Source organism: Sus scrofa, chromosome 3, assembly GCF_000003025.6.
Source record: "Sus scrofa isolate TJ Tabasco breed Duroc chromosome 3, Sscrofa11.1, whole genome shotgun sequence".
Lineage (NCBI taxonomy): Eukaryota > Metazoa > Chordata > Mammalia > Artiodactyla > Suidae > Sus > Sus scrofa.
In genome coordinates this window covers 40,372,154-40,391,876 of record NC_010445.4, presented here as the reverse complement: position 1 = coordinate 40,391,876, position 19,723 = coordinate 40,372,154, and the positions used below count along the sequence as shown (strand labels likewise).

The following is a 19,723-nucleotide window of genomic DNA, read 5'->3' as shown; positions in this document are numbered from 1 at the left end:
TGTGCCACAACTGCAACCTACACCACAGCTCATGGCAATGCCGGATCCTTAACCCACCAAGTGAGGCCAGGGATTGAACCTGCAACTTCCTGGATGCTAGTTGGATTCGTTACCTGCTGCGCCATGATGGGAACGCGTGACCCAGCAATTCTAAGGCTCCGTATCCACTGAACAGAAACAGAAGCACAGGTGCACTCAAGGCCCATGTGAGGCCGAGCACAGCGGCTTCAACCGCAAGCGCCCCCAGCTGGAAACCGCCCAAGTCTCCATGGCCTCAGGAAGGGAAAGTGCGTCCCTCACAGCAGAACGTCACGCATCACACGAAAGAACGAAGCACTGACAGCTCCAGCGCCCCTGAGCCTGGAAAACACGGCCTCAGTGGTGGAAGCAGACCCCGAGGGCCGCACAGGGGCGAGTCTGTTCATGCGAGACGTCCAGGACCTGCAAACCCACAGGGACAGAAAGCAGGGCGGTGGGGCGGAGCTGGGGGGGGGTGCAGAAATGCCCCCAACAGGCAGGGTTTCTGGTCAAGGAGGGAAGAGAGATGCTCTCAAACAGGACGGTGCTGAGGGCTCCACACTCGGCAAATTTACTGGAAGCCTTTGAACTGTATGCTTCAAATGGCTGAATTTCAGGGTGTGCAAATGACATCCCAATACAGCGGCTTTCTGAGCATGGCCCACGTGTCCTTCGCCTGTGTTTCTGAGCAGCTGGCTCCCTTTGCAGCCCCCTTGCTGGAGCCCCCAGGGCAAAGGAACTGCCGCCAGGAAAGGAACCCCCAGCCCTTCTCACGAGAGATGTTGGGACAAGGATCCCCAGAGGGAACCTCTCCCCAGCATGCAGAGAAAGCGCCACGGCAGTTCACGCCAGAAAGACAGGAGCTCTCCAGGAGCTGCACTGCTATGTCCCAAACCTGTGCCCAGGGGAGAAGCTGAGCTGGAGCCCAGCACTGCCACAGGGTGGGGTGGGCCATGTTGAGATGCTGTCCCAGCACAAAGCAGGGAGTAAGGATGCTGCTCGGTGGGAAGGGATGTGGCCCTGGGGTGCCTGGGGCCCTGCTTTGCCTATGGGCCCTCGCCTGGCCCTGTGGAATGCCCACGTCCCATGTTAGAGGGAAGCCATGCCCAGCCCAGATCAGAGGCAGCAGCCTGTCCCTCGGTCTGGGTGGGGACCCTCTGCAGAGCTGTGCCCACAGTGGGAGCACAGCAGCTGGGGTTGAGGCCTTCCGGACAGAGCGGTAGACAGGTGCAGTTCGACCTCTGCACGAATCCGCCTACCAGTGCAGCATTGGCCAGCGTCAGGATGGCGCCCATCAGGAGCTCCTTTCCAGTGGCAAGGTTGGAGACCTCCCCAGGGACCAGCACCCGGTCCCATATGCCCAGGCCTGCCATGTCCCCACAAAGGCCTCGGAGCTGTCAAATCCACCCCCCACACTATCTTGCTCCTGGCCTAGAACGAGGGACCCTCCGGGGGGGATCTTGTAGCCCTCCCTGAAGCGGGAGCTGGTGGCCACTACCCTGCGGTCCACATGGACCCAGTACCTGCCGAGGGCGGAAGTCCAGATGACACATACGTGGTGCCACCGGCCGTCTAGCAGTGGCTGGAGGGGCAGCTCCCTGAAGTCTGGGTCTCCGATCACAAAGTGCATGGAGCCGGGGACCAGAGAGTCGCGGCCGTGCAGAACCAGCTTGTTGTCATTTTCTTCGGTCGCATAGGAGAGGAGGGTGCCCAGGTGGCCCGAGGCCGTGGGGACCCAGCTGCAGACGGACAGGGCCCGCAGGCCCGTGAGGAAGCCAGGACGGAGGAAGATGGCGTTGCAGTGGAGGCGTTCGGGAAGAGGAGCGCGGGGCCCGGGCTGCAAACTAGAAACAGAGGGGGGAGTTAGGCTGCCCCGCCTAGGAGCACCTCTGGGCAGGGGGCAGCACCCCCCGTGGCCGACCCACTTCGGGCACTAAAGGCAAAGGTTGCATCTCGCTCATCCTCTGGCGCTTGGCCCATTTTACAGTCGGGAGCGCTGAGACCAGGCGTGAGCACTGCTCCCCCCAGCAGGGCCTGGATCAGCGTCCTGCGGCTGCCGCTACAGATGTGTACATGCACAGCGCTCGAAACAGCACAAACGCAGCATCTGACGTCCCACAGCCTGGAAGGTAGAGGTCCCACGAGGGTCTCTGGGCTAAAATCTCCGTGTGGGCAGGGCTGGCTTCTCCCTCCCACTAACCTGCTATCCTCACAGCCCTCTCTCTCACCAGGACCCTGTGAGGATTCTGGTCCCTGCGACCATCTGAGGTGACCGCCCACCTCAGAATCCTTCATCACATCATCCAGCCTCCTGCCATGCAGGGCGACACCCCCACAGGGTCTGGGACCAGGACGGGCACATCTCTGGGGGGACCTCATCCTGCTGGCCAGGCTTCCTGCCGGATCTGCCCGACAGGGGCGGGGCACCTGTTCCGAGGTTCCGATGGGCAGGCAGGGGGCAGCCAGGAAATCTGCATTTGAGCCCACTGTGTTCCAGGAGGGAGGGCGTTCGGGGGGCAGCCCCAGTCCTCTCTTCCCCTGGGGGCTCTTGTTCTAACCCAGGGCAGTGGTCCTCACCTGGAGAGGACTGTACACCCAGATGACATATGGCCATGTCAGCAGTTTTGGTTGCCACAACCTTGTGGCACACCTGCAGCCCCCCCTTCCTGGAAGCCCTGGTGGTACCCCCCAGGTCAGCCATTTGGCCCTGTCTTAGTGGTGAGGCTCCCAGAACTCTGCAGATGGGGGCCACCTGCTCTACATTAATGGGGCCCCTGGGGCCAGAAAGGGAGCAGCCTGGAAAGCAGAGTCAGAGATAAGTAGGCATCTGGTGGGCGGGGGCCGGGTGCTGCTAAGCACCTTTGGTGCCCCAGACGCCCCCCAACGTGGGACTACCTGGCTGCAGAGACCAGGAATGGCACCGCCGAGAAACCCTCCGCTGGGAGATCAGAAGTGGCAGAACAGGAGCTCCCTGGCGGCACAGACGCAGGGTCACTGCTGTGGTGCCGATTTGATCCCTGGCCCAGGAACGTCCGCACACTGCAGGCACCCCAAAAAACCCCAAAACAAAGCAAATTTAAATAAAAAGAAAAAAGAACAAAAAGAAGTGGCAAAGCAGAACCGGCCCTGCAAAGGCACAGGGCCTCTGCGGGTGGGCACAGGCCCCCTGGGGCGTTGCTGAGGCCGGCCTTGCAGAGAGGGTTCCCACTGGCGATGGCTGAGGATGCCCGAGGGGTCCCACCAGCCCTAACGAGGGTGATGACCAATCTTTCCTGCTGCGGCAGCACCCACTCAAGTCAGCACTGGGCCGGTTCTTTTCTCCTGGGGTGGAGCGTGAACCCGGAAGAAAGCCATGCAGAGGGGCTGCAGGCGCCAAGGGAGATGGGGAGGCTGGCGGGGAGGGCGGGCTGTGCTTACTCTCTCCTGGGCTCTCGGGGGGCCACACCTGGGGGCTGCCTGGGCCCGGGGGCTCCAGTGTCCCCTGGAGACGGCGAGTGGAGTCCAGACAGGCGTCCCCGGGTGCAGGGGGAGCTCCGAGCGCCTGCCTGCCTCCCTGCAGCTGTGGGGAGCTCGGGCTTGAGGGCCTTGGCTGGGCTGCGGTCACCCCTGGGGCAACCACCTGCAGCTGCCCCTCGAGGGCAGCCAGCCTGGCCCCCTGGCTCTGGACGAGGGGCATCAGGCGAGCCAGCGCATCCCGCAGGGCCTGCACGTCCAGGGCCAGGCTGGCGAGGGCACCCCTCTGGGCCTCCTGCTCCCGCTCCCGCCGCGTGCTCCCCTCGCCCAGGGCGGCGTCCAAGGCCAGCAGCCTGCGGTCCAGCTTCCGGCTTCTGCGCTGCATTTTCCGCATCCAGGTCTTGAGGTGACCCAGATCGCCCTGCACGACGGCCTGCGATCGGCTGAGCGCCAGAGCCATGGCCTGGTTCTCCTGGGCCAGGCTCTGGAACCGGGCCTCAATGTCAAGGGACGGGCTGTGGTTGCTGGCAACGAGCCGCAGGTGTGCCAGGGTCGCCTCTTGGGACCTCCGAAACTGTGGAGAGGATGCGGGAGTCACGGGACTGGACTCAGGATGGAGCAGCCAGGCGGGTGATCCCCCACCGGCAGAGGCGGGGGGGGGGGGCCAAGCCCAGGTCCCTGCTGCAGGGGTGAGGGCTCCACGTCCGGCTCCCTCGACCCGCTGGTGGACCTGGGGCAGGACGGGGCTTTGTGTGCGTGGCTCGAGGTGGCGAGTCCTGGGTGCAGCCCCTACACACTGGTCACGGGACCTGCCCGGAGACCTCCCACCCCTGTGGCCAGAGGCTGCCGCCTCCCCACCCAGCACCTCTGCAGCAGCACCCCCGCATCTCCCCAACCCCGCCCAGCCTCACACTCGACTGGCTTGTCCTCAGATCGGAGCCCACCAGACCGCGTTCGCTATTTCAGCGGCAGGTGAAAACATCAGTTCATACAAAGCACTGCGCACTGCACGCCGAGGGCGCCGAGTTTGGAGCTCCCAGCCATGTCTCGAACACCCGGCCTTCGGCTGCCGTCACTGGAAAAAGATCAACCGCCCGAAATGGCAGGTCCACATACCTGCTCTTCTAGTCTCCGGAGGCGCTCAAAAAATGGTTTTCTTTGCCCCGCCGGGCTGGCTTCTTGGGACAAAGCCCCATGGAGAGATACAGGCACAAAAATAAGAAGGAAAGGCAGGCTTTTCCTCCCGGGGCAGCGCATCCTGAGACAGACACGGAGCGGGAGGTGCTGTCTGCCTCGAGCCCCTGCCGCCCCCATGCCCCTCCCAGCTCCCGGCAGTGGTTCCCTCCTTCGACCCCGCGTGGGAGTCAGGTCCTTCCTGCCACCTTAATAAAAGGCGCTTGGCATCCAGGCTGGAGGTTCCCAAGGACACAAGCTTAAAACAGATGCAAACAGTTTCTCTGGAAAATAGCTCTCCTGGGGGCAAGCCCTGGGCCAGCTGGCCCAGAGGCAGAGAGGGGCGATTGTTTTAGCAGGAGCGCGCAGACTCATGTTCCCACCAGAAGTGGAAGCAGGACAGGGACCTGGCTGGGGGCCACGGAGTCACTGGAGCCAGCTCTGCATTGGAGCCTGAGTGCGAGCTGCAAATGCTGGCGGCTGTGAAGCGGTCTCTTGCCCTTGGAGAGGGAGAGGCAACGGAACTGGGAGTCACCTGAATTTACTTTGGGGACCAGGTTGTGCTGTGGGCTGAATGGCAGTCCCCAAAAGGTAGGTCGTAGTCTTGCCCTTGGGACCCATAGACGTGAACTTATCAGGGAAAAGGGTCTTGGCAGATGAGGTGAGGTCATCCCGGATTATCTGTGTGAGCCCTGCCTCCAGGGACAAGTGTCCTCATGAGGCAGAGAGAGGACATACATGTGGAGAAGGTGCTGGAAGACAGAGGCTGGGGCTGGGTGATGCTGCCATGGCAGCACCAGGAGCTGCAGGAGCTGAGCAAGGCCGGGAGTGCCCTCCCCAGGCGCCTTCATGTCTTTCTTTCTAAAGAAGAATCTAGAGAAAATTATACACATCATGAAAATTCACTTGGGGTTCCCTGGTGGCACCGCGGGTTCGGGATCCAGCATTCTTGCTGCTGTGGCGAGGGTTTGCTCCCTGGCCAGGGAGCTTTGGAATGCCATGGCCAAGGCTGAAACAAACAAAAACCAAAAACGCCTCAACAGACTCATTTTTAACGGCAATGCTGACCATAGGGTATGGGAGTAAATGTCTACCTCTGAGGGTTCTGCCCGCTTCTGGGAAGCAGCAGCCACAGCCAGGCACCTGCCCCCAGGGAGGGGAGGGAGGGCATTTCCTTAGCTCTGGAATGTCTTTGGCTCTGCCCTTAACGACCACGTGGGCGACAGCATCTTCTCACCCCACCGAAATGCGCTCCCGTCTACGGGAGAGAGAAACACCTGCCCAAACGAAACAGGAACCAGCAGACAATGTGGAGGCCCAGGGAAAAGCGCAAAGCAAGGCGTTCTAAGCAACACGAAAAGCTCTGTGTCCACAGGCAAGAAGCAGATGCCACGAAAAAAGGGACAATCAGAAAGGAAGAAGGAACAACTGCTCTTGGAAATGCAAACCACAACCGACAAGAAAAGACGAAACACTCACAAAATAAGTAAAAGATAAAATACAAATAAGGAAATAACAGAAAAGCTAAAAGGCAAAAAGATGGAAGACAGAATACATAACCTGTGGGACCAACCCAACGAAAAGAAAGCTGTAGCATCAAACTACAGCCAACAGGGAAGAGGCGCTCCCAGCGTGACTCAGTGGTTAACAAACCCGACCAGCATCCATCCATGAGGCCTCGGGTTCGATCCTGGCCTTGCTCAGTGGGTTAAGGATCCAGCGTCGCTGTGGCTGTGGCGTAGGCTGGCAGCTACAGCTCTGATTCGACCCAGAGCCTGGGACCCTCTGTGTGCCGCAGGTGCGGCCCTAAAAGGACAACAGCAACAACAAAAATAGGGGAAGACGTCATTAGGAAGATAATCCAGGGAGGGGTCTTGGCCAGGGGCATCCATCATTTCAAGGCCATGTGGAGGACAGGCCTGCGCAGCTGCAGGGCGCTGGAGCCGCCAGAGGAGCTGCCAGGAACGCTCCGATCGCAGGCTGAGACGTGACCAGCTGAAGAAGCTGCGGGCCTCCTGACATAGCCTGCCGAGATCTACAGCAAAGAACGCCTCTGCCACACCCAGCAAACTGGGGCTCAAGTAAGGCTAAAGAAACGGCTCCGATTCTTGCTCCAAAACCCTTTGAGTAGCAGCAGCTCTTACTGAAGATGAAGAGAGTGAGCCGGAGGACATGCCTCCCGAAGCAACGACGCGGATGGAAAACACGGCAAAGGTTACGCCAACATCAGCAGGACCAGATTTCTTCAATGAAGGAAAGCAGGGGTTTCCTGATGACTGGAAGCTATGGGAGCAAAACATAGAAAGTCTCATCTTGGGGAGGAGTTCCCGTCGTGGCGCAGCAGAACCGAATCCGACTAGGAGCCATGAGGCTTCGGGTTCGATCCCTGGCCTCGCTCAGTGGGTGAAGGATCTGGCGTTGCCGTGGTCTGTGGTGTAGGTTGCAGACGTGGCTCAGATCTGATGTCGCTGTGGCCGTGGTGGAGGCCAGCGGCTACCACTCTGATCAGACCCCTAGCCTGGGAACCTCCATAGGCCTCAGGTGCAGCTCTAAAAACCAAAAAAAAAAAAGAAAAAGAAAAAAAAGAATGGTGTAAGACTATCTTGGAGCCACTTTTTTTTTTTTTTTTTTTTTTTTTTTTTAAGATTGAGTGGTGGAGTTCCCGTCATGGTGCAGTGGTTAACGAATCCGACTAGGAACCATGAGGTTGCGGGTTCGATCCCTGCCCTTGCTCAGTGGGTTAACCATCCGGTGTTGCTGTGAGCTGTGGTGTAGGTTGCAGACGCGGCTCGGATCCTGCGTTGCTGTGGCTCTGGCGTAGGCTGGTGGCTACGGCTCCGATTGGACCCCTAGCCTGGGAACCTCCATATGCCGCGGGAGCGGCCAAAGAAGTAGCAAAAAAAAAAAAAAAAAAAAAAAAGATTGAGTGGTACCCCAATAAATGAAAATTCAGAATTTTTTTAAAGAAGACCACATGGCAGACACTCTGGGTCAAAGAAGGGGGGCGACTGACTCCAATTCTCATCTTGCCACATGTCAGACACAACAGCTGAGAAGATCCTAAAACTGTCCAGAGAGAAACACCTGGTCATGTGGAAAGAAATGAGACTTTTCCCCCGAGAAACTGCAGCCTTCTTAGCAGCAAAGTTGGCTACTGAAGACAGAAGAGAAAATTGTGACATTTTTGAGTGAAGTGATTTTCATTTAAAACTGAGCATCCAGGAGTTTACACTTTGGCTCAGCAGGTTACAAACCCAGTGAGGATTTGGATTCGATCCCTGGCCCTGCTCAGTGGACCTGGCTCAGATCCTAAGTTGCTGTGGCTGTCTGTGGTGTAGGCTGGCAGCTGTAGCCTGATTCGATCCCTGGGAACTTGCATATACCACAGGTGCTCCTCTAAAAAAATAGAAATTAAAAAAAAAAAAAAAAAAGAGCATCCAGAGTGGTGGGTGAGCTCAGAGGGTCAGAGTGTGGTGCTGATACAATTGTGCGTCTCGCTCAAATGTGACTCCATGTGGAGTAAAGAGTAAAGGCTTAAGAAATACATTCCCTGTGCACCGGGTCCTGAGGTTACATGGTAGGTAGGATTCAGGAAAAGGCCAGGATAGAGGAAAGAAGCAGCTGTGGGAACCAGGAGCGGCCGGGGAAGAATTCGCAGGGTCCCAGCAAGGCACCATCCTCCACTCCTCGCTCACTCACAAACTTCCAACCCATCCCACTTGCTGGGGAAAACCTTTCCAGGTCAGCTCCTTCTCACCATCTGGTCCACACCTGTTCTCACGCCCGCCGCCTCTCTAAGCTTCCTGCACCCGCGGTTGCCCCCTACCGTCCATTCTGCTAACTGCACCCGGGGTGGACCTTCCAAGAGGAGATGGCCTTTGGTCACGCATTTTCTCCTCCGTCCTGATTTTGTTTAATGGCTATTGCCACCTGATATGTTGCACATGCGCTTTACTTGTCTCCTCGACGTGTGAACAGGAACGTTTGCTTCCTTCTCTGCCCGGGAAGAGGGCCCGCTGGGTGCAGCAGACAGTTAATGTGCGTGGAATGAATGCGTCACAGGTGTCCCCTCCACCACCTTTCTGGGCCGAAATGGTACCTCCTCGCGAGGTCTCGCCACATTGCCCCCCAAGGCCGCCAGAGGACGTCCTGCCAAGACGGAAGGTTCCAAATCTGCGCTGTGCATTCCGGCAGCCACGAGCACAGGTGGCTATCAAGCCCTTGAAACGCGGACAGTGCGACCAAGGAACTGACCCGGTGGCCCCTGGTTACCGTGCTGAACGGCGCAGCACCTGTCCCAGGACCTACACACCGCATCCAACCGTAGCCGAAGTCCCCGCAGTTGCCACTGCTTCCCTGCAAAGGCTGAGGCCGAGGGGAGAGCAGGGCCCTGCCTCCGGGAGAGCGGCAAGGCTACACCCGCGGTCGGGGTTAGTAAGCATTGCGGAGGCGCGCAAGTGTGGGGCCGGGAGCGAACGGAGAGAGGGTCGGCGGTCACTGGGGCGCAGAGAAGCCGGGGCCGGGGGAAGGAGGCGGGCGCCGGGGCGCTGGGATCGGCGTCACGCCCCCCACCCCACCCCGAGCGCAGGCGCGGGCGCCGCCGGCCCGCTCGCCTCTTCCGGCTCCCAAGAGTGTCGCCGATTCGTCACGAGCGGCACGAGGGGGGCGGCGCCACAGGCCCCAAAACTCCAGCGGCGGCTCTTTCCGGGTCCGAGAACCTTTTTATCTGCGCCGCTGCGCCGCGCCGCGAACCGAGCTCGGAGCCGGTGGGCCCTCGGCGGCCGTGGCGAATCGGCGACGGGTCGGCCTGGGCTGAGCGGGCGGGGTCCAAGCGCGCCTCCCCCGGGCCCGCTGCCCGCCCCGCGTGGCCACTACCCTCCGGGCCGCTAGGTGGGCTTCGGGCGCGCGCCGGGGAGCGGGCGTGGGGAGGGCGATCTCAATCCGGTCTGCGCCCGGGAGGGGGAGCCGGCGTGGCCCGGGCTGGGCTGGGAGGCCAGGGCCCCTGGGGACGCTTCTTGGGCCCTGATGCAGACTTACCGACTGGCTGGGTGCACCGGTGCCGGGCGGTTGCCTACTTATTGGCTCCCGTGCTGCAGGGGCGCCCGACGTCAGTCCTACCTTCCTGCAGATGTTTCGGGGGGAAGAAGGGAGCTTGGCAAGGGGAACCACAGGTGCATGCACCCGGGAGTTAGACGTGCTAATGAGCCTCCCAGCCAAGCACCGCTGACACTTGGGGTTTTGTTTTGTTTTTTCTTTATATTATTTATTTGTTTATTTTTGTCTTCTATTTTTAGGGCCGCACCTCGGCGGCATATGGAGATCCCCAAGCTAGGGATCCAAACTGTCCTGGGATGCTTACCAGTGTTCCCTCTGCCACCCGCTAGAGGCAAACTAGCACCCCCAGATGTGATATCGAAAGTTGTGTCCAGATGTTCTCTTGTGACCCAGTGGGTTAAGAAATCTGGCATTGTCGCTGCAGCGGTTTGGGTTTCTGCTGTGGTGCGGGTTTGATCCCTGGCCCGGGAACGTCCATGTGACTTGGGTGCAGCCAAAAAAATTATAATAACAGAAATAAAAGATGCCTCCAGACACTGGCATGTGTCCCTGGGGTGAGGGTGCCCTACTGCAGAGGGCGCCATGGAGCAGCTTTTGGTGGAAATGGGGGCAGATGCTGGCCGGAGGGGGGGATACACAGCTGGGTGATTTCAGGGGTGAGAAGGACCCAGCTCCTCAGGAAGCTTAAAACCAGGTCGTGGGGGGGGGGTGTTCGGAGAGTATGTGAAAAACGCTCCCTTCCACTGAGTGCCATGTGCATGGCCGCAGCTCCTTGGACTCACCACGTGCTTCTCCTGTGACCGCCAGGATGGATCCCGTCCTCTCTGCCGTCCGGCTCTCTGTCCAGGAGGCTGTTCACGTCCTGTCGTCGTCTGAGGATGGCGGCCACATCTTCTCCACCCTGGGGTCGCTAAAGCACTATCTCGGTGAAACGGAGAACCCAGCCCTCCCAGAGGAGCAGCAGGAGTTTGCCAGGATCCACTTTCCCACCGTCCTCAGGTGTCTTGTTCGCCGGCTGAGCCCCGGCTGGCTGGAGCTGCTGCCCGACGGGCAGCTGGAGCAGCTGTGGGCCAGCTTCTTCCTGACGGGCCCGGCAGACCAGGCTTTCCTGGTGCTGATGGAGGCCATCGAGGATGCGGCCGGGTGAGTGGGGCTGGGTCTGATCGCGGGGTCGCCTGTAACCCCGAAGGGTTTCAAACCAGCGTGTTCTCCAGATTCCGTGAGACGCTGGTGTCACGGGTGGTGATGATAAAACCCGCCTGGCCGCGCACAGACGTGAAAGCGGGTTGTGTTAGTCTCTGCGACGGCAAGGCCCCAGCCCTCTGTCCTGCCATGTCCCCGAGGGGGCAGCCGGCGTGTTCGCGGTCTCGGCGGACAGTGGGCTTAGCCATCTCTTAGGGCCCTTTCCTTCCCCCCGGGGCTCTCAGCCTCACTGTGAGGCACCGCAGCGGGCCCGCTCACTCGGCGCCAGGGCACACGACGGCACGACGGCCCTCGTGGGGCTGAGGCTCTGCGATGCTGCGTCTTCAGCGGTTGCTGCAGGCGTTGGCGTGGAGCAGGGCGGGAGGGTGGCCTGTTCAGGGCTTCCGAGCGGGCGTTGCGCTCGGCCCGGCAGGGGCTCACGTCTGCCTGGAAGCCGGGCTGTTTACCCCTGCTCTTGGTTCAGCTCCAGCTTCCGTCTGATGAAGATGGCGCGGCTGCTGGCCAGGTTCCTGAGCGTGGGCAGGATGGCCGCTGTGTTGGAGGGGCAGTGTCGGCAGCAGGCAGAGCCGGCCTTCCCCCTGCTCCAGGCCACGCTCCTCGCCAAGGTGGTGAGCTTGCCCGATCACCTGGGCAACCGCCTGCAGCAGGAGAACCTGGCCGAGTTCCTCCCGCAGAACTACTTCCTGCTGCTGGGCAAGGAGGTCCTGCGGGTGCTGCAGGGGGTGGTGGACTCGCTCCGAGGTGAGAGCCCTGCTTGCGGCCGTCTGCGCTGGCCGCCGTGCCCTCCCTCCCTCCCTCTCCCGCCTCACCAGATGTCCGGATCTTGCAGCCTCCGGGCAGGGCCATCGGCGGGGCTCTTGGTGTCCCGTCTGGGGCAGCGGAGACCCACCTGTGAAGGTTCTCCTGGCTCCTGGCTGCCTTGGAGGTGGCACGAGCCGTGATCTCTGCGGCCCTTGGCTGGAGTCCGGTGAGGCCTCCCAGGGGGGTGGCTGTTCAAGAGATGACCCCTCACTCAGAATGAGGGCGCGTCCCCAGTCTGGGACCTTACAGTGAAGAGGGTCTGTCCGAAGGGGCCACCGGCCAGGGTCCCTGTCTCCCCGTTGTGGGTCGAGGAACTCAGTTCTCGGGCATTCGGAGGCAGTGCTGGGGACCGACTCTGAGGCTGCTTTTGTGCCTGCGGCTTCCTGGTCCCCCTCTGTTAGTCCTGGTCTCTGGAGCATCAGAAACGTGGCTTCCTCCTTGTTGTGGGACCGGAGGCCAGGGTAGGGGGCCGGATGGCCCGAGGGGGAATGTGTCGGGTGGCCGCTGGTGGGCAGGCTGGCCGAGCTTCGCCTTTCCCGGCAGTGAGGCCCTGTCTTCCTGGCAGCTCCACTCACTGCCGCCTCCCTCCCATCCCAGGTGGCTCGGACTGCTCTGTGTCCTTCCTGTCTCAGGTCCTCGGGAAGGCCTGCATCCTCGGGAGACAGAGTGCGTGCTCCTGTCGGGGGAGAAGCTTGGGCACAGCAGGGGCGGGGGCGGCAGCTGGGGTCCCTTGGTCGAGGAGATGGCCGTGTCCCCTCGCCTGGGCCTGGCCCCGGCCCCGGTGGGCTGATGTCGGCGGCGTGACAGGTGGGCGGGGGCCACAGACACGGGGCGCCTGGGTTCATGACCCCCGTGTGCTTCCCGCAGAGGAGATCCTGGGTGCGCTGGTGCCCCGACTGATGGCGCTCACCCAGGGCCACTGCCTGTGGCAGCGGGTCTGCTGGCGCCTGGTGGAGCGTGTGCCCGACCGGGCCATGGAGGCCGTGCTGACCGGGCTGGTGGAGGCCGCCCCAGGGTAAGCAGCACAGCGCCCTTCCTGCTGCACGTGCTTCTGTGCTGGAGCACTGGCCGGGCCCCCGGAGTCAGCGTGGGACTGTCCTGGGGGGATGCGGAGCTCATGTGCCCCCTCCCCCGCCGGCTGTGCATCACAGGCCTCGCGTCCTCTCGCGGCTGCTGGGGAACCTGGTGACCAAGAGCAAGAAGGCCCAGTTTGTGATGACCCGGAAGCTGCTGCTCCTCCGGTTCAGCTGCACGGTGAGGGCGCCGATGTTGGGTGGGCTGTGGCCACCCAGGTCCCGGGACCACCGCGGCAGGCGGGCTAGGCCATCCTTCAGCCCAGACCCGCTCCCACCCCTGGGCTTCCGCGGCTGGCTGGGCGGGCGGTGTCTGCCTGATGGGCAGTGACGGGACCCCGGCTGTCACAGACACCTGTGCTGCAGAGCCTGCTGGGGTACCTGGCCGAGGACAGCCAGCGACGCCCGCTCCTCATGCAGGTAAGAGACCCTCGGTCCCCCGGGGAGGGGTTCCTGCCTGGGATGGGGGGTGCTGGCCGCAGCCTCCTGGGGGCTGGCGAGGACTGTGGCACCGAGGCCCACAATGTCCTGGGCTGTCGGGGGAGGCCGTGGGGCTGGCTGATGGGCAGGCCTGCCACCCCAGGCGCTGAAGGAGCTCCTGGAGACATGGGGCAGCAGCAGCGCCATCCGCCACACGCCCCTGGCACAGCAGAGCTACATCAGCAAGGCCACCCTCATCTGCCTGGCACACCTGCAGGAGGCGGAGCTCCGGGACTGCCGGGCCGGTGAGCAGGCGGGCAGCGAGCGGCCCATCCCCACCCCAGGCACCCCTGGTGCTCAGTGTGTGCACATTGGTGCTTCCAGAGTTGCTGGCCAGCCTGATGGCGGGAGTGAAGTGCCGCCTGGACAGCAGCCTGCCCCCCGTGCGCCGCCTGGGCATGATCGTGGCTGAGGTGGCCAGCGCCCGGATCCACCCTGAGGGGCCTCCCCTGAGGTTCCAGGTGGGTGAGGCGGTGCTGCCCTCACTCCTGCCTTGTGCCAGCCCCCCTTCGCAGGTCCCGGCCCGTGGGGCATCTGTACCTTGGCGTCTGTGGCTGGGAGGGGCGTGGAGGCGCTTTCCCCTTGCCAGTGCCTGAGCACACGCCCCAGCTGGCTCCTCGGGGGTGTTTGCAAGCAGCTTCCCTGGACGGGCTCTCAGGCTGTCCCGGGCTGTGCGGACGGCAGCCCCTCCTCTCTGCTGGGCCCTCTGGGGTGTCCTTGGAGATGGGGCCGCATCTGCCTTGCCTCAGGGGGATGCCCAGCTCCCCCTGCCTTCAGCCCCCCTTCCCACCCTCTGTGGAGGGGCAGATCAGACATGTGCTCTGGAAAGGCCAGTGGCCACCAGACTGCAGGAGGTGATGGGAGGGCCTCGGAGAGGCCGGTCCCAGCCGACTCCAGCTTATCTGTATTGCAGTATGAAGAGGACGACCTGACCCGCGAGATGCTGGCCCTGGCCACTCCCTGGCCCGTGACTGACAGTCCCTCGGCGGAGGGGTGAGGGTCCCCACCTGGAGCTCCTGCCTGCCTGTCACTCCTGTCCTGTCGTTGCTGAGACAGCTGAGTTGAGGGGTGGGCAGAGGGCACGTCTCCTCAGGAGCCTGGGTCTGGGCCAGAGACCCGCCCCTGAAGACTCCCTCCTTGTTCCCCAAAGCCCACCTGTGGCTCCCGTCCGTGGAGAGGACCCTGACAAGAAGACCGCAGCCAGTGGCGGCCCCCAGGCTCAGCCGGAGGGCTCCGACTCCGAGCTGGACAGGTGGGCAGCCCCATGCGGGCGAGCGTGACGGCGCTGGCGGGACCCATCCCGGGCGGCACCAGCTCCCTCTGCCTCCCATGTGGGACTGAGCCTGGGGCACTCTGCTGCTCCCAAGGGTTCAGGGACTGGGCGTGAGTCCCAGGTGACCGGGGGGCCCTCGTGTCTGCTTCTTCCATCAGTGATGACGAGTTTGTCCCTTACGACATGTCGGGGGACACGGAGCTGAAGAGCGGCAAGGCACCCGTGTACGTGCGGGATTGCGTGGAAGGTACGAGGCCACGTCCCACTTCGCCCCCCCTCGCCCGGGCCCACCGTGGCCGGGGCCCCATCTCACTCAGGGTTCTGCGCAGCTCTGACCGCGTCCGAGGACTGGGAGCGCTGGGAGGCGGCTCTGCGGGCCCTCGAGGGGCTGGTCTTCAGGAGCCCGGCTGCCGCGCGGGAGGTGAGCCGGTGGGGGCCGGGCCGTCAGGGTTGCGGGAGGTGGGCGGTGGCTAGGGGCCCATGGAGCAGAGGGGCTGCGTGTGCCTGGGTGGCGGGGCCTCTGCGGCCGGGAGGAGGAGTGTGCGGCCCGTGCACCCTGACCCCGTGTACAGGTGAGCGTGGAGCTGGCCAAGGTGCTGCTGCACCTGGAGGAGAAGACGGCCGTGGCGGGCTTCGAGGGGCTGCGTCAGAGGGCCCTGGTGGCTGTCACAGTCACAGACCCGGCACGGGTGAGTCCCGGGGCTGGCGGTGCCCGCGTCGTGCCCCCGGTGGTGTCTGCACAGGGGTCCTGCCCCCTGGCTGTGGCCCACAGTGGACTCCCGTCCGGGTGCAGGTAGCCGAGTACCTGACTGCACAGTTCTACGCCCTCAACTACAGCCTCCGGCAGCGCATGGATATCCTGGACGTGAGTGCCCGGGCCTTGGTCCCACCTGCCTCGAGCACGAGCATGCCAGGGGGGCCGGAGGGGGGATGGCCCCATGCCAGGCCCTGCAGGGGAGCAGGCGTTTGCCCAAACCTTCCGACCTGAGACCCTGGGCCCTGTCTTGTCTTTTTGACACTACATGGACTGTGGTGGCTGCGTTATTTTATTTTACTTTTAATTTTTTTGTCATTTTAGGGCCACATCTGCCACAGATGGAGGTTCCCAGGCTAAGAGTCTAATCAGAGCTGTAGCTGCCGGCCTACACCAGAGCCACAGCCACGCCAGATCTGCGCCACGTCTATGAGCTATACCACAGCTCAGGGCAACGCCAGATCCTTAACCCACTGAGCGAGGCCAGGGGTCGAACCTGCATCCTCACGGTGCTGGTCAGACTCATTTCCACCGCGTCATCATGGGCACTCCGTGCGTTATTTTAAATAACAGCTTTGCTGAAGGACACACGCCATGACACTCACATTTAAGATAAGTGTGGAAGAGCCACACAGGGGACTGTTACTTGGCCTTAAGGGGAAGGAAATCCTGACATCATGCTCTGTGAAATAAGCCGGACGCAGAAGGACAGACTGCGTATGATCGCACTACTCTGAGGTCCCTAGAAGAGTCAGATTCACGGAGTCAGAATGGGGGAGGCGGAGGGCGGTGAGCGTGTCACGGGACTGCGTTTCAGTTTGGGAGGATGGGGAGATTCTGGAGGTGGTGGCAGCGGCTGCCCAGCAGCTGAGTGGAGCCAGTGCCCAGCCTGTTCACTGCACGGCGGCAGGATGGCAGGCGCTTCCTCACCGTTCACCCGGGGTGGCAGCAACATGAGAGAGGATTCGGCACTTTGCTGTTCACAGTTGCATGACATTTGGAGTCACCCTCCCAAGGACCCCGTGACACCTCTCCAGCCCCTGGCCCTGCCGCTGCAGCCTGCTCTGCCCATCCTGGGTGCCTCCTAGGCATGGGGTCACACATGTCACCTGCTCAAAGCATCTGTCCCTTTTCCCCAGAGGCGGGGCTGGCAGCAGTGGATGGGCTTTGGGCAGAAAAGCTCCCGGGCACCCTCCCTGCCCCCACAAAGCCACTGAGCCCGAAGACTCGGCGCTGACTTCCGCGGGGCTCCCAGGACCTCCCCACGTGTCTGCCCGGCCTCCGAGGGCACACATTTCCCTGGAACCCTGGGAAGCACTGTCCTTCCCTGGTGCGACGGCAGCTGTGCGGCCTTCCCTCCCCTCTAGGTCCTGACTCTGGCTGCCCAGGAGCTGTCGCGGCCTGGGCGTCTCGGGAGGGCCCAGCGGAGTGCCTCGGGCCCCAGCCCCCAGCCCAGCAGCACCGTGGCTCCCACCTGGCGGGCAGTGGTGGAGGAGCGCATCCGAAGCAAGACCCGGCGGTTCTCCAAGGTCAGCCGGGCCCCTCTACACCCAGGGGACGCGCTGGCCTGTGAGGGGAGCATGTGGGGACAGGCTGCGTGGTGTGACGCTGCTGGGGGGCTGCAGAGGGTGGATGCTGCCCTGCGAGCCATCAGCAGGCCGGCTGGGTGTATGCTGGGTCAGCGGGTCCAGCTAGGCTGGGCTGAGTCCGCTCCCCTGTGACAGTGGGCCACGTCTGGCTATGTTTGGAGACATTCTCGGTGGTCACGGGGCAGGCGCATCCCTGCTGTAAGGTCCCCAGGATGGCTCTGCTCTGTGCCCAGCGTGGGACCTAACGAGCACGCGGGTTTGGCAGGGCTCCGCTGGGCGGGGACTGGCCCCTGTCCCCAATGAATTCAACGCGGTGGCTGGCTACTTCTTTTTCCCCCTCATTCAGCGTTTCGACAAGTGAGTCTTCTGGAGGCCTGTGATTTGGGGATGGGGCCAGGAGCCCTGGACCGGGGCGGGAGGGCTCCCAGGGTGGGCGCCAAGGTGGGCTGTGGGCAGCACTGGGGTCCAGGCCCTAGTCGTGGTTGTCTGTAGCTTAAATTAAGTGACAGGGAACCAGGGCCTCCCCCACAGGTGCCGGGCTCGCGGCGGGTCCTTGACGCCCAGGGAGCTAGGCGTTGGGATGGTGGGCAGGGCGGGGCCACGCCTTTGCTGCAGTGACCCAGCTTCCTGACCCAGGCCCGGGTTTGACCAGGTGACCTTGCAAAGTGACTGGGCATGTGTCCCATGCCTTCTTACAGCTCTGGGCACCACCTGGGACAGGAGTGACGAGGGGTGTCCAGGGGCTTGGGGTGCCTTCGGGAGCCCAGGAGGTGGGGAGCTGGCCCTGAGTACCCAGTCTGCTCCATTTGCTGGGTTCTGTGTTGTAGGCCTCTGGTGACCTTTGACCTGCTGGGAGAGGACCAGCTGGTTCTCGGGAGGCTGGCCCACACCTTAGGGGCCCTGATGTACCTGGCTGAGAACACCTCGGTGAGCTGGGACGCAGCACCCGACGGCCCGCCTCGGCGTCGGCACTGGCCTTGTGTCCCTCTGAGGGCCCCTTCTTGGGACTGGAGCGTGGGACCCAAAGATGGGGTCTGCTCGGTGCTGGGACCCCTGCCCACTGGCTTCTCCTCTTTTTAGGTGGCTGTGCCCATGGGCAAGGCCCTCCTGGAGTTCGTGTGGGTCCTTCGTTTCCATGGCGATGGGTGAGTGGCTGCAGGGTGGGGGGCGGGGAGGATGAGGGTGTCTGAATCCTGCCGGGACGTGGATGGTGGGAGGTTGGTGGTGGCTCCCAGGAGTGGCCGGGAGGCAGCCTGGCAGGGCTCTTCCTCAGCAGGAAGGGACCCAGCCGGCTTTCCCTGGCCCGGGTGGGCGGGCACCAGGCCAGGGCTCCTGGGGCTCAGCCTCCCGCCCTCTCTGCAGGTACATGCGCCGGGGCTTGCTGTCTGCCGTCTCCGCCGTCCTTCTCAGCCTTCCAGCTGAGCGGCTGCTGGCAGACCTGCCGGACGAGCTGCTGGAGACCCGGTCCTGGCTGGCAGGTGGGCACCGGGCCTGGGCTGCGGCAGAAGGCTGGTGTAGCCTGGAGCAGCCCCGCCCATGCGGGCGTCCCGTGGCAGCCCTGTGTGTGCACCGAGGGTCCCCCAGTGTGGGGCTGGGGACACGGCCAATGTAAGATCACGTCGGGGAGCTCTGTGGGGGGTCGGAGGGAAGACGGCAGACGTGGCAGGTGGAAGGTCCCACTCTCAGCAAGGTCGCAGGAGTCACACAGGGCTGATCAGCCTGCTCCTGCACTTCCTCTGGCCACTGCCCTCCATCACACGTGAGTTCTTTTTAAAAAGACTCTGGGAGTTCCCATTGTGGCGCGGCAGAAATGAAGCTGACTAGCATCCATGAGGATGCAGGTTTGATCCCTGGCCTCGATCAGTGGTTAAGGATCCGGCGTCGCTGTAAGCTGTGGTGTAGGTCACAGATGCAGCTTGAATTTGGCGTGGCTGTGGCTGTGGCGTAGGTCGGCAGCTGTAGCTCTGATTCGACCCCTAACCTGGGAGTCTCCATATGCTGCTGGTGCGGCCCTAAAAAAAAAAAAAAAAAAAAAAAAAGACTCTGTGGCCCTAAGAGCCACTGGAACTACTGTGCCCACGCCCAGCACACTTGAAGGCCTGGTGTTCCAATGGCAGCCTTTCTGTCCTTTTCTGCCGACCCCACTGAGGTCACTGCTGGGCCCGACTTGTGTCCCATTGAGCAGCATGGCTCAGGGCCTTGGGCTGTGAGTGCAGGTGCCCAGCCCACCCCAGCCCGGCTGGTAAGGAGCCCTTTGCTGGCACCCAGGGCGGTGCTGGTGCCGCGTGGGGCTACTCAGGAGCTTTAAGCCACGCAGGCAGGGGCTGGCCCTCAGCGCTGCTTTCCTTTCCGTCTGGGCAGATGTGGCTGAGAAGGACCCGGACGAGGACTGCAGGCTGCTGGCGGTGAAGGCGCTGCTGCTTCTGGAGAAGCTCCGAGACAAGCTGCTGGCACTGTCCTCTCATTAGTGCCTGACCTCCACGCCCTCGGGACCCCCCCACCACTCCACCACTGGAAGCAAGGAGGCGGGGAGGCCGGCGGCGGGGGAATGGGCCGGCCACAGGTACAGCCACGGAGGCCCTGCCCCAGCCCCGCTGCTGCCGCCCCAGGTCCACACAGGGCCCTGGGCTCTGCCCGCACCAACAGGGGCTGGGACTCCAGCAGGGCCGCTGTCGGTGCAGCTCTGGGCTGGGGGCTTCTGAGTGACCTGCCCCCAGCCCCTTCCGTCACCCTAAAGCAGAGTACTTTAAAAGCAACGGCGAGGAACAATAAAACACATGCAGCTCTCCACGGGCCTCTCCCCACAGGGACCCTGGTGCCCAGATGGCCCTGGGAGGGGAGCCACCAAAGT

The 19,723-nt window shown here is 62.6% G+C and overlaps 2 protein-coding genes across 8 annotated transcripts; one reads left to right on the top strand and one right to left on the bottom strand.

Moving 5' to 3' along the window:
- PTX4 (pentraxin 4) lies at positions 310–8,552 on the bottom strand. The gene is given in 7 exon segments (XM_021086854.1): positions 310–1,393; positions 1,396–1,818; positions 1,821–1,862; positions 3,436–4,045; positions 4,588–4,729; positions 5,180–6,927; positions 8,416–8,552. Coding segments are annotated over 6 exon segments (1,632 nt in total). The 5' UTR covers positions 5,266–6,927; positions 8,416–8,552; the 3' UTR covers positions 310–1,064.
- TELO2 (telomere maintenance 2) lies at positions 5,100–19,662 on the top strand. 7 transcript variants are annotated; one of them, XM_021086850.1, is made up of 22 exons: positions 9,296–9,534; positions 9,939–10,253; positions 10,507–10,842; positions 11,366–11,643; positions 12,301–12,369; positions 12,571–12,718; positions 12,855–12,957; positions 13,128–13,196; positions 13,360–13,501; positions 13,581–13,717; positions 14,170–14,249; positions 14,407–14,508; positions 14,688–14,776; positions 14,859–14,950; positions 15,102–15,218; positions 15,323–15,394; positions 16,651–16,812; positions 17,138–17,229; positions 17,700–17,799; positions 17,953–18,017; positions 18,235–18,350; positions 19,234–19,662. In XM_021086850.1, the coding sequence occupies exons 3-22, from the start codon at positions 10,508–10,510 to the stop codon at positions 19,338–19,340; spliced, it is 2,475 nt and encodes an 824-aa protein (XP_020942509.1). In that variant the 5' UTR covers positions 9,296–9,534; positions 9,939–10,253; position 10,507; the 3' UTR covers positions 19,341–19,662. The 7 variants fall into 7 exon arrangements, with proteins under 7 accessions (XP_020942507.1, XP_003124766.2, XP_005655197.1 ...); XM_021086848.1 differs by lacking the exons at positions 9,296–9,534; positions 9,939–10,253 and adding an exon at positions 5,100–5,235; XM_003124718.4 differs by lacking the exons at positions 9,296–9,534; positions 9,939–10,253 and adding an exon at positions 8,530–9,074.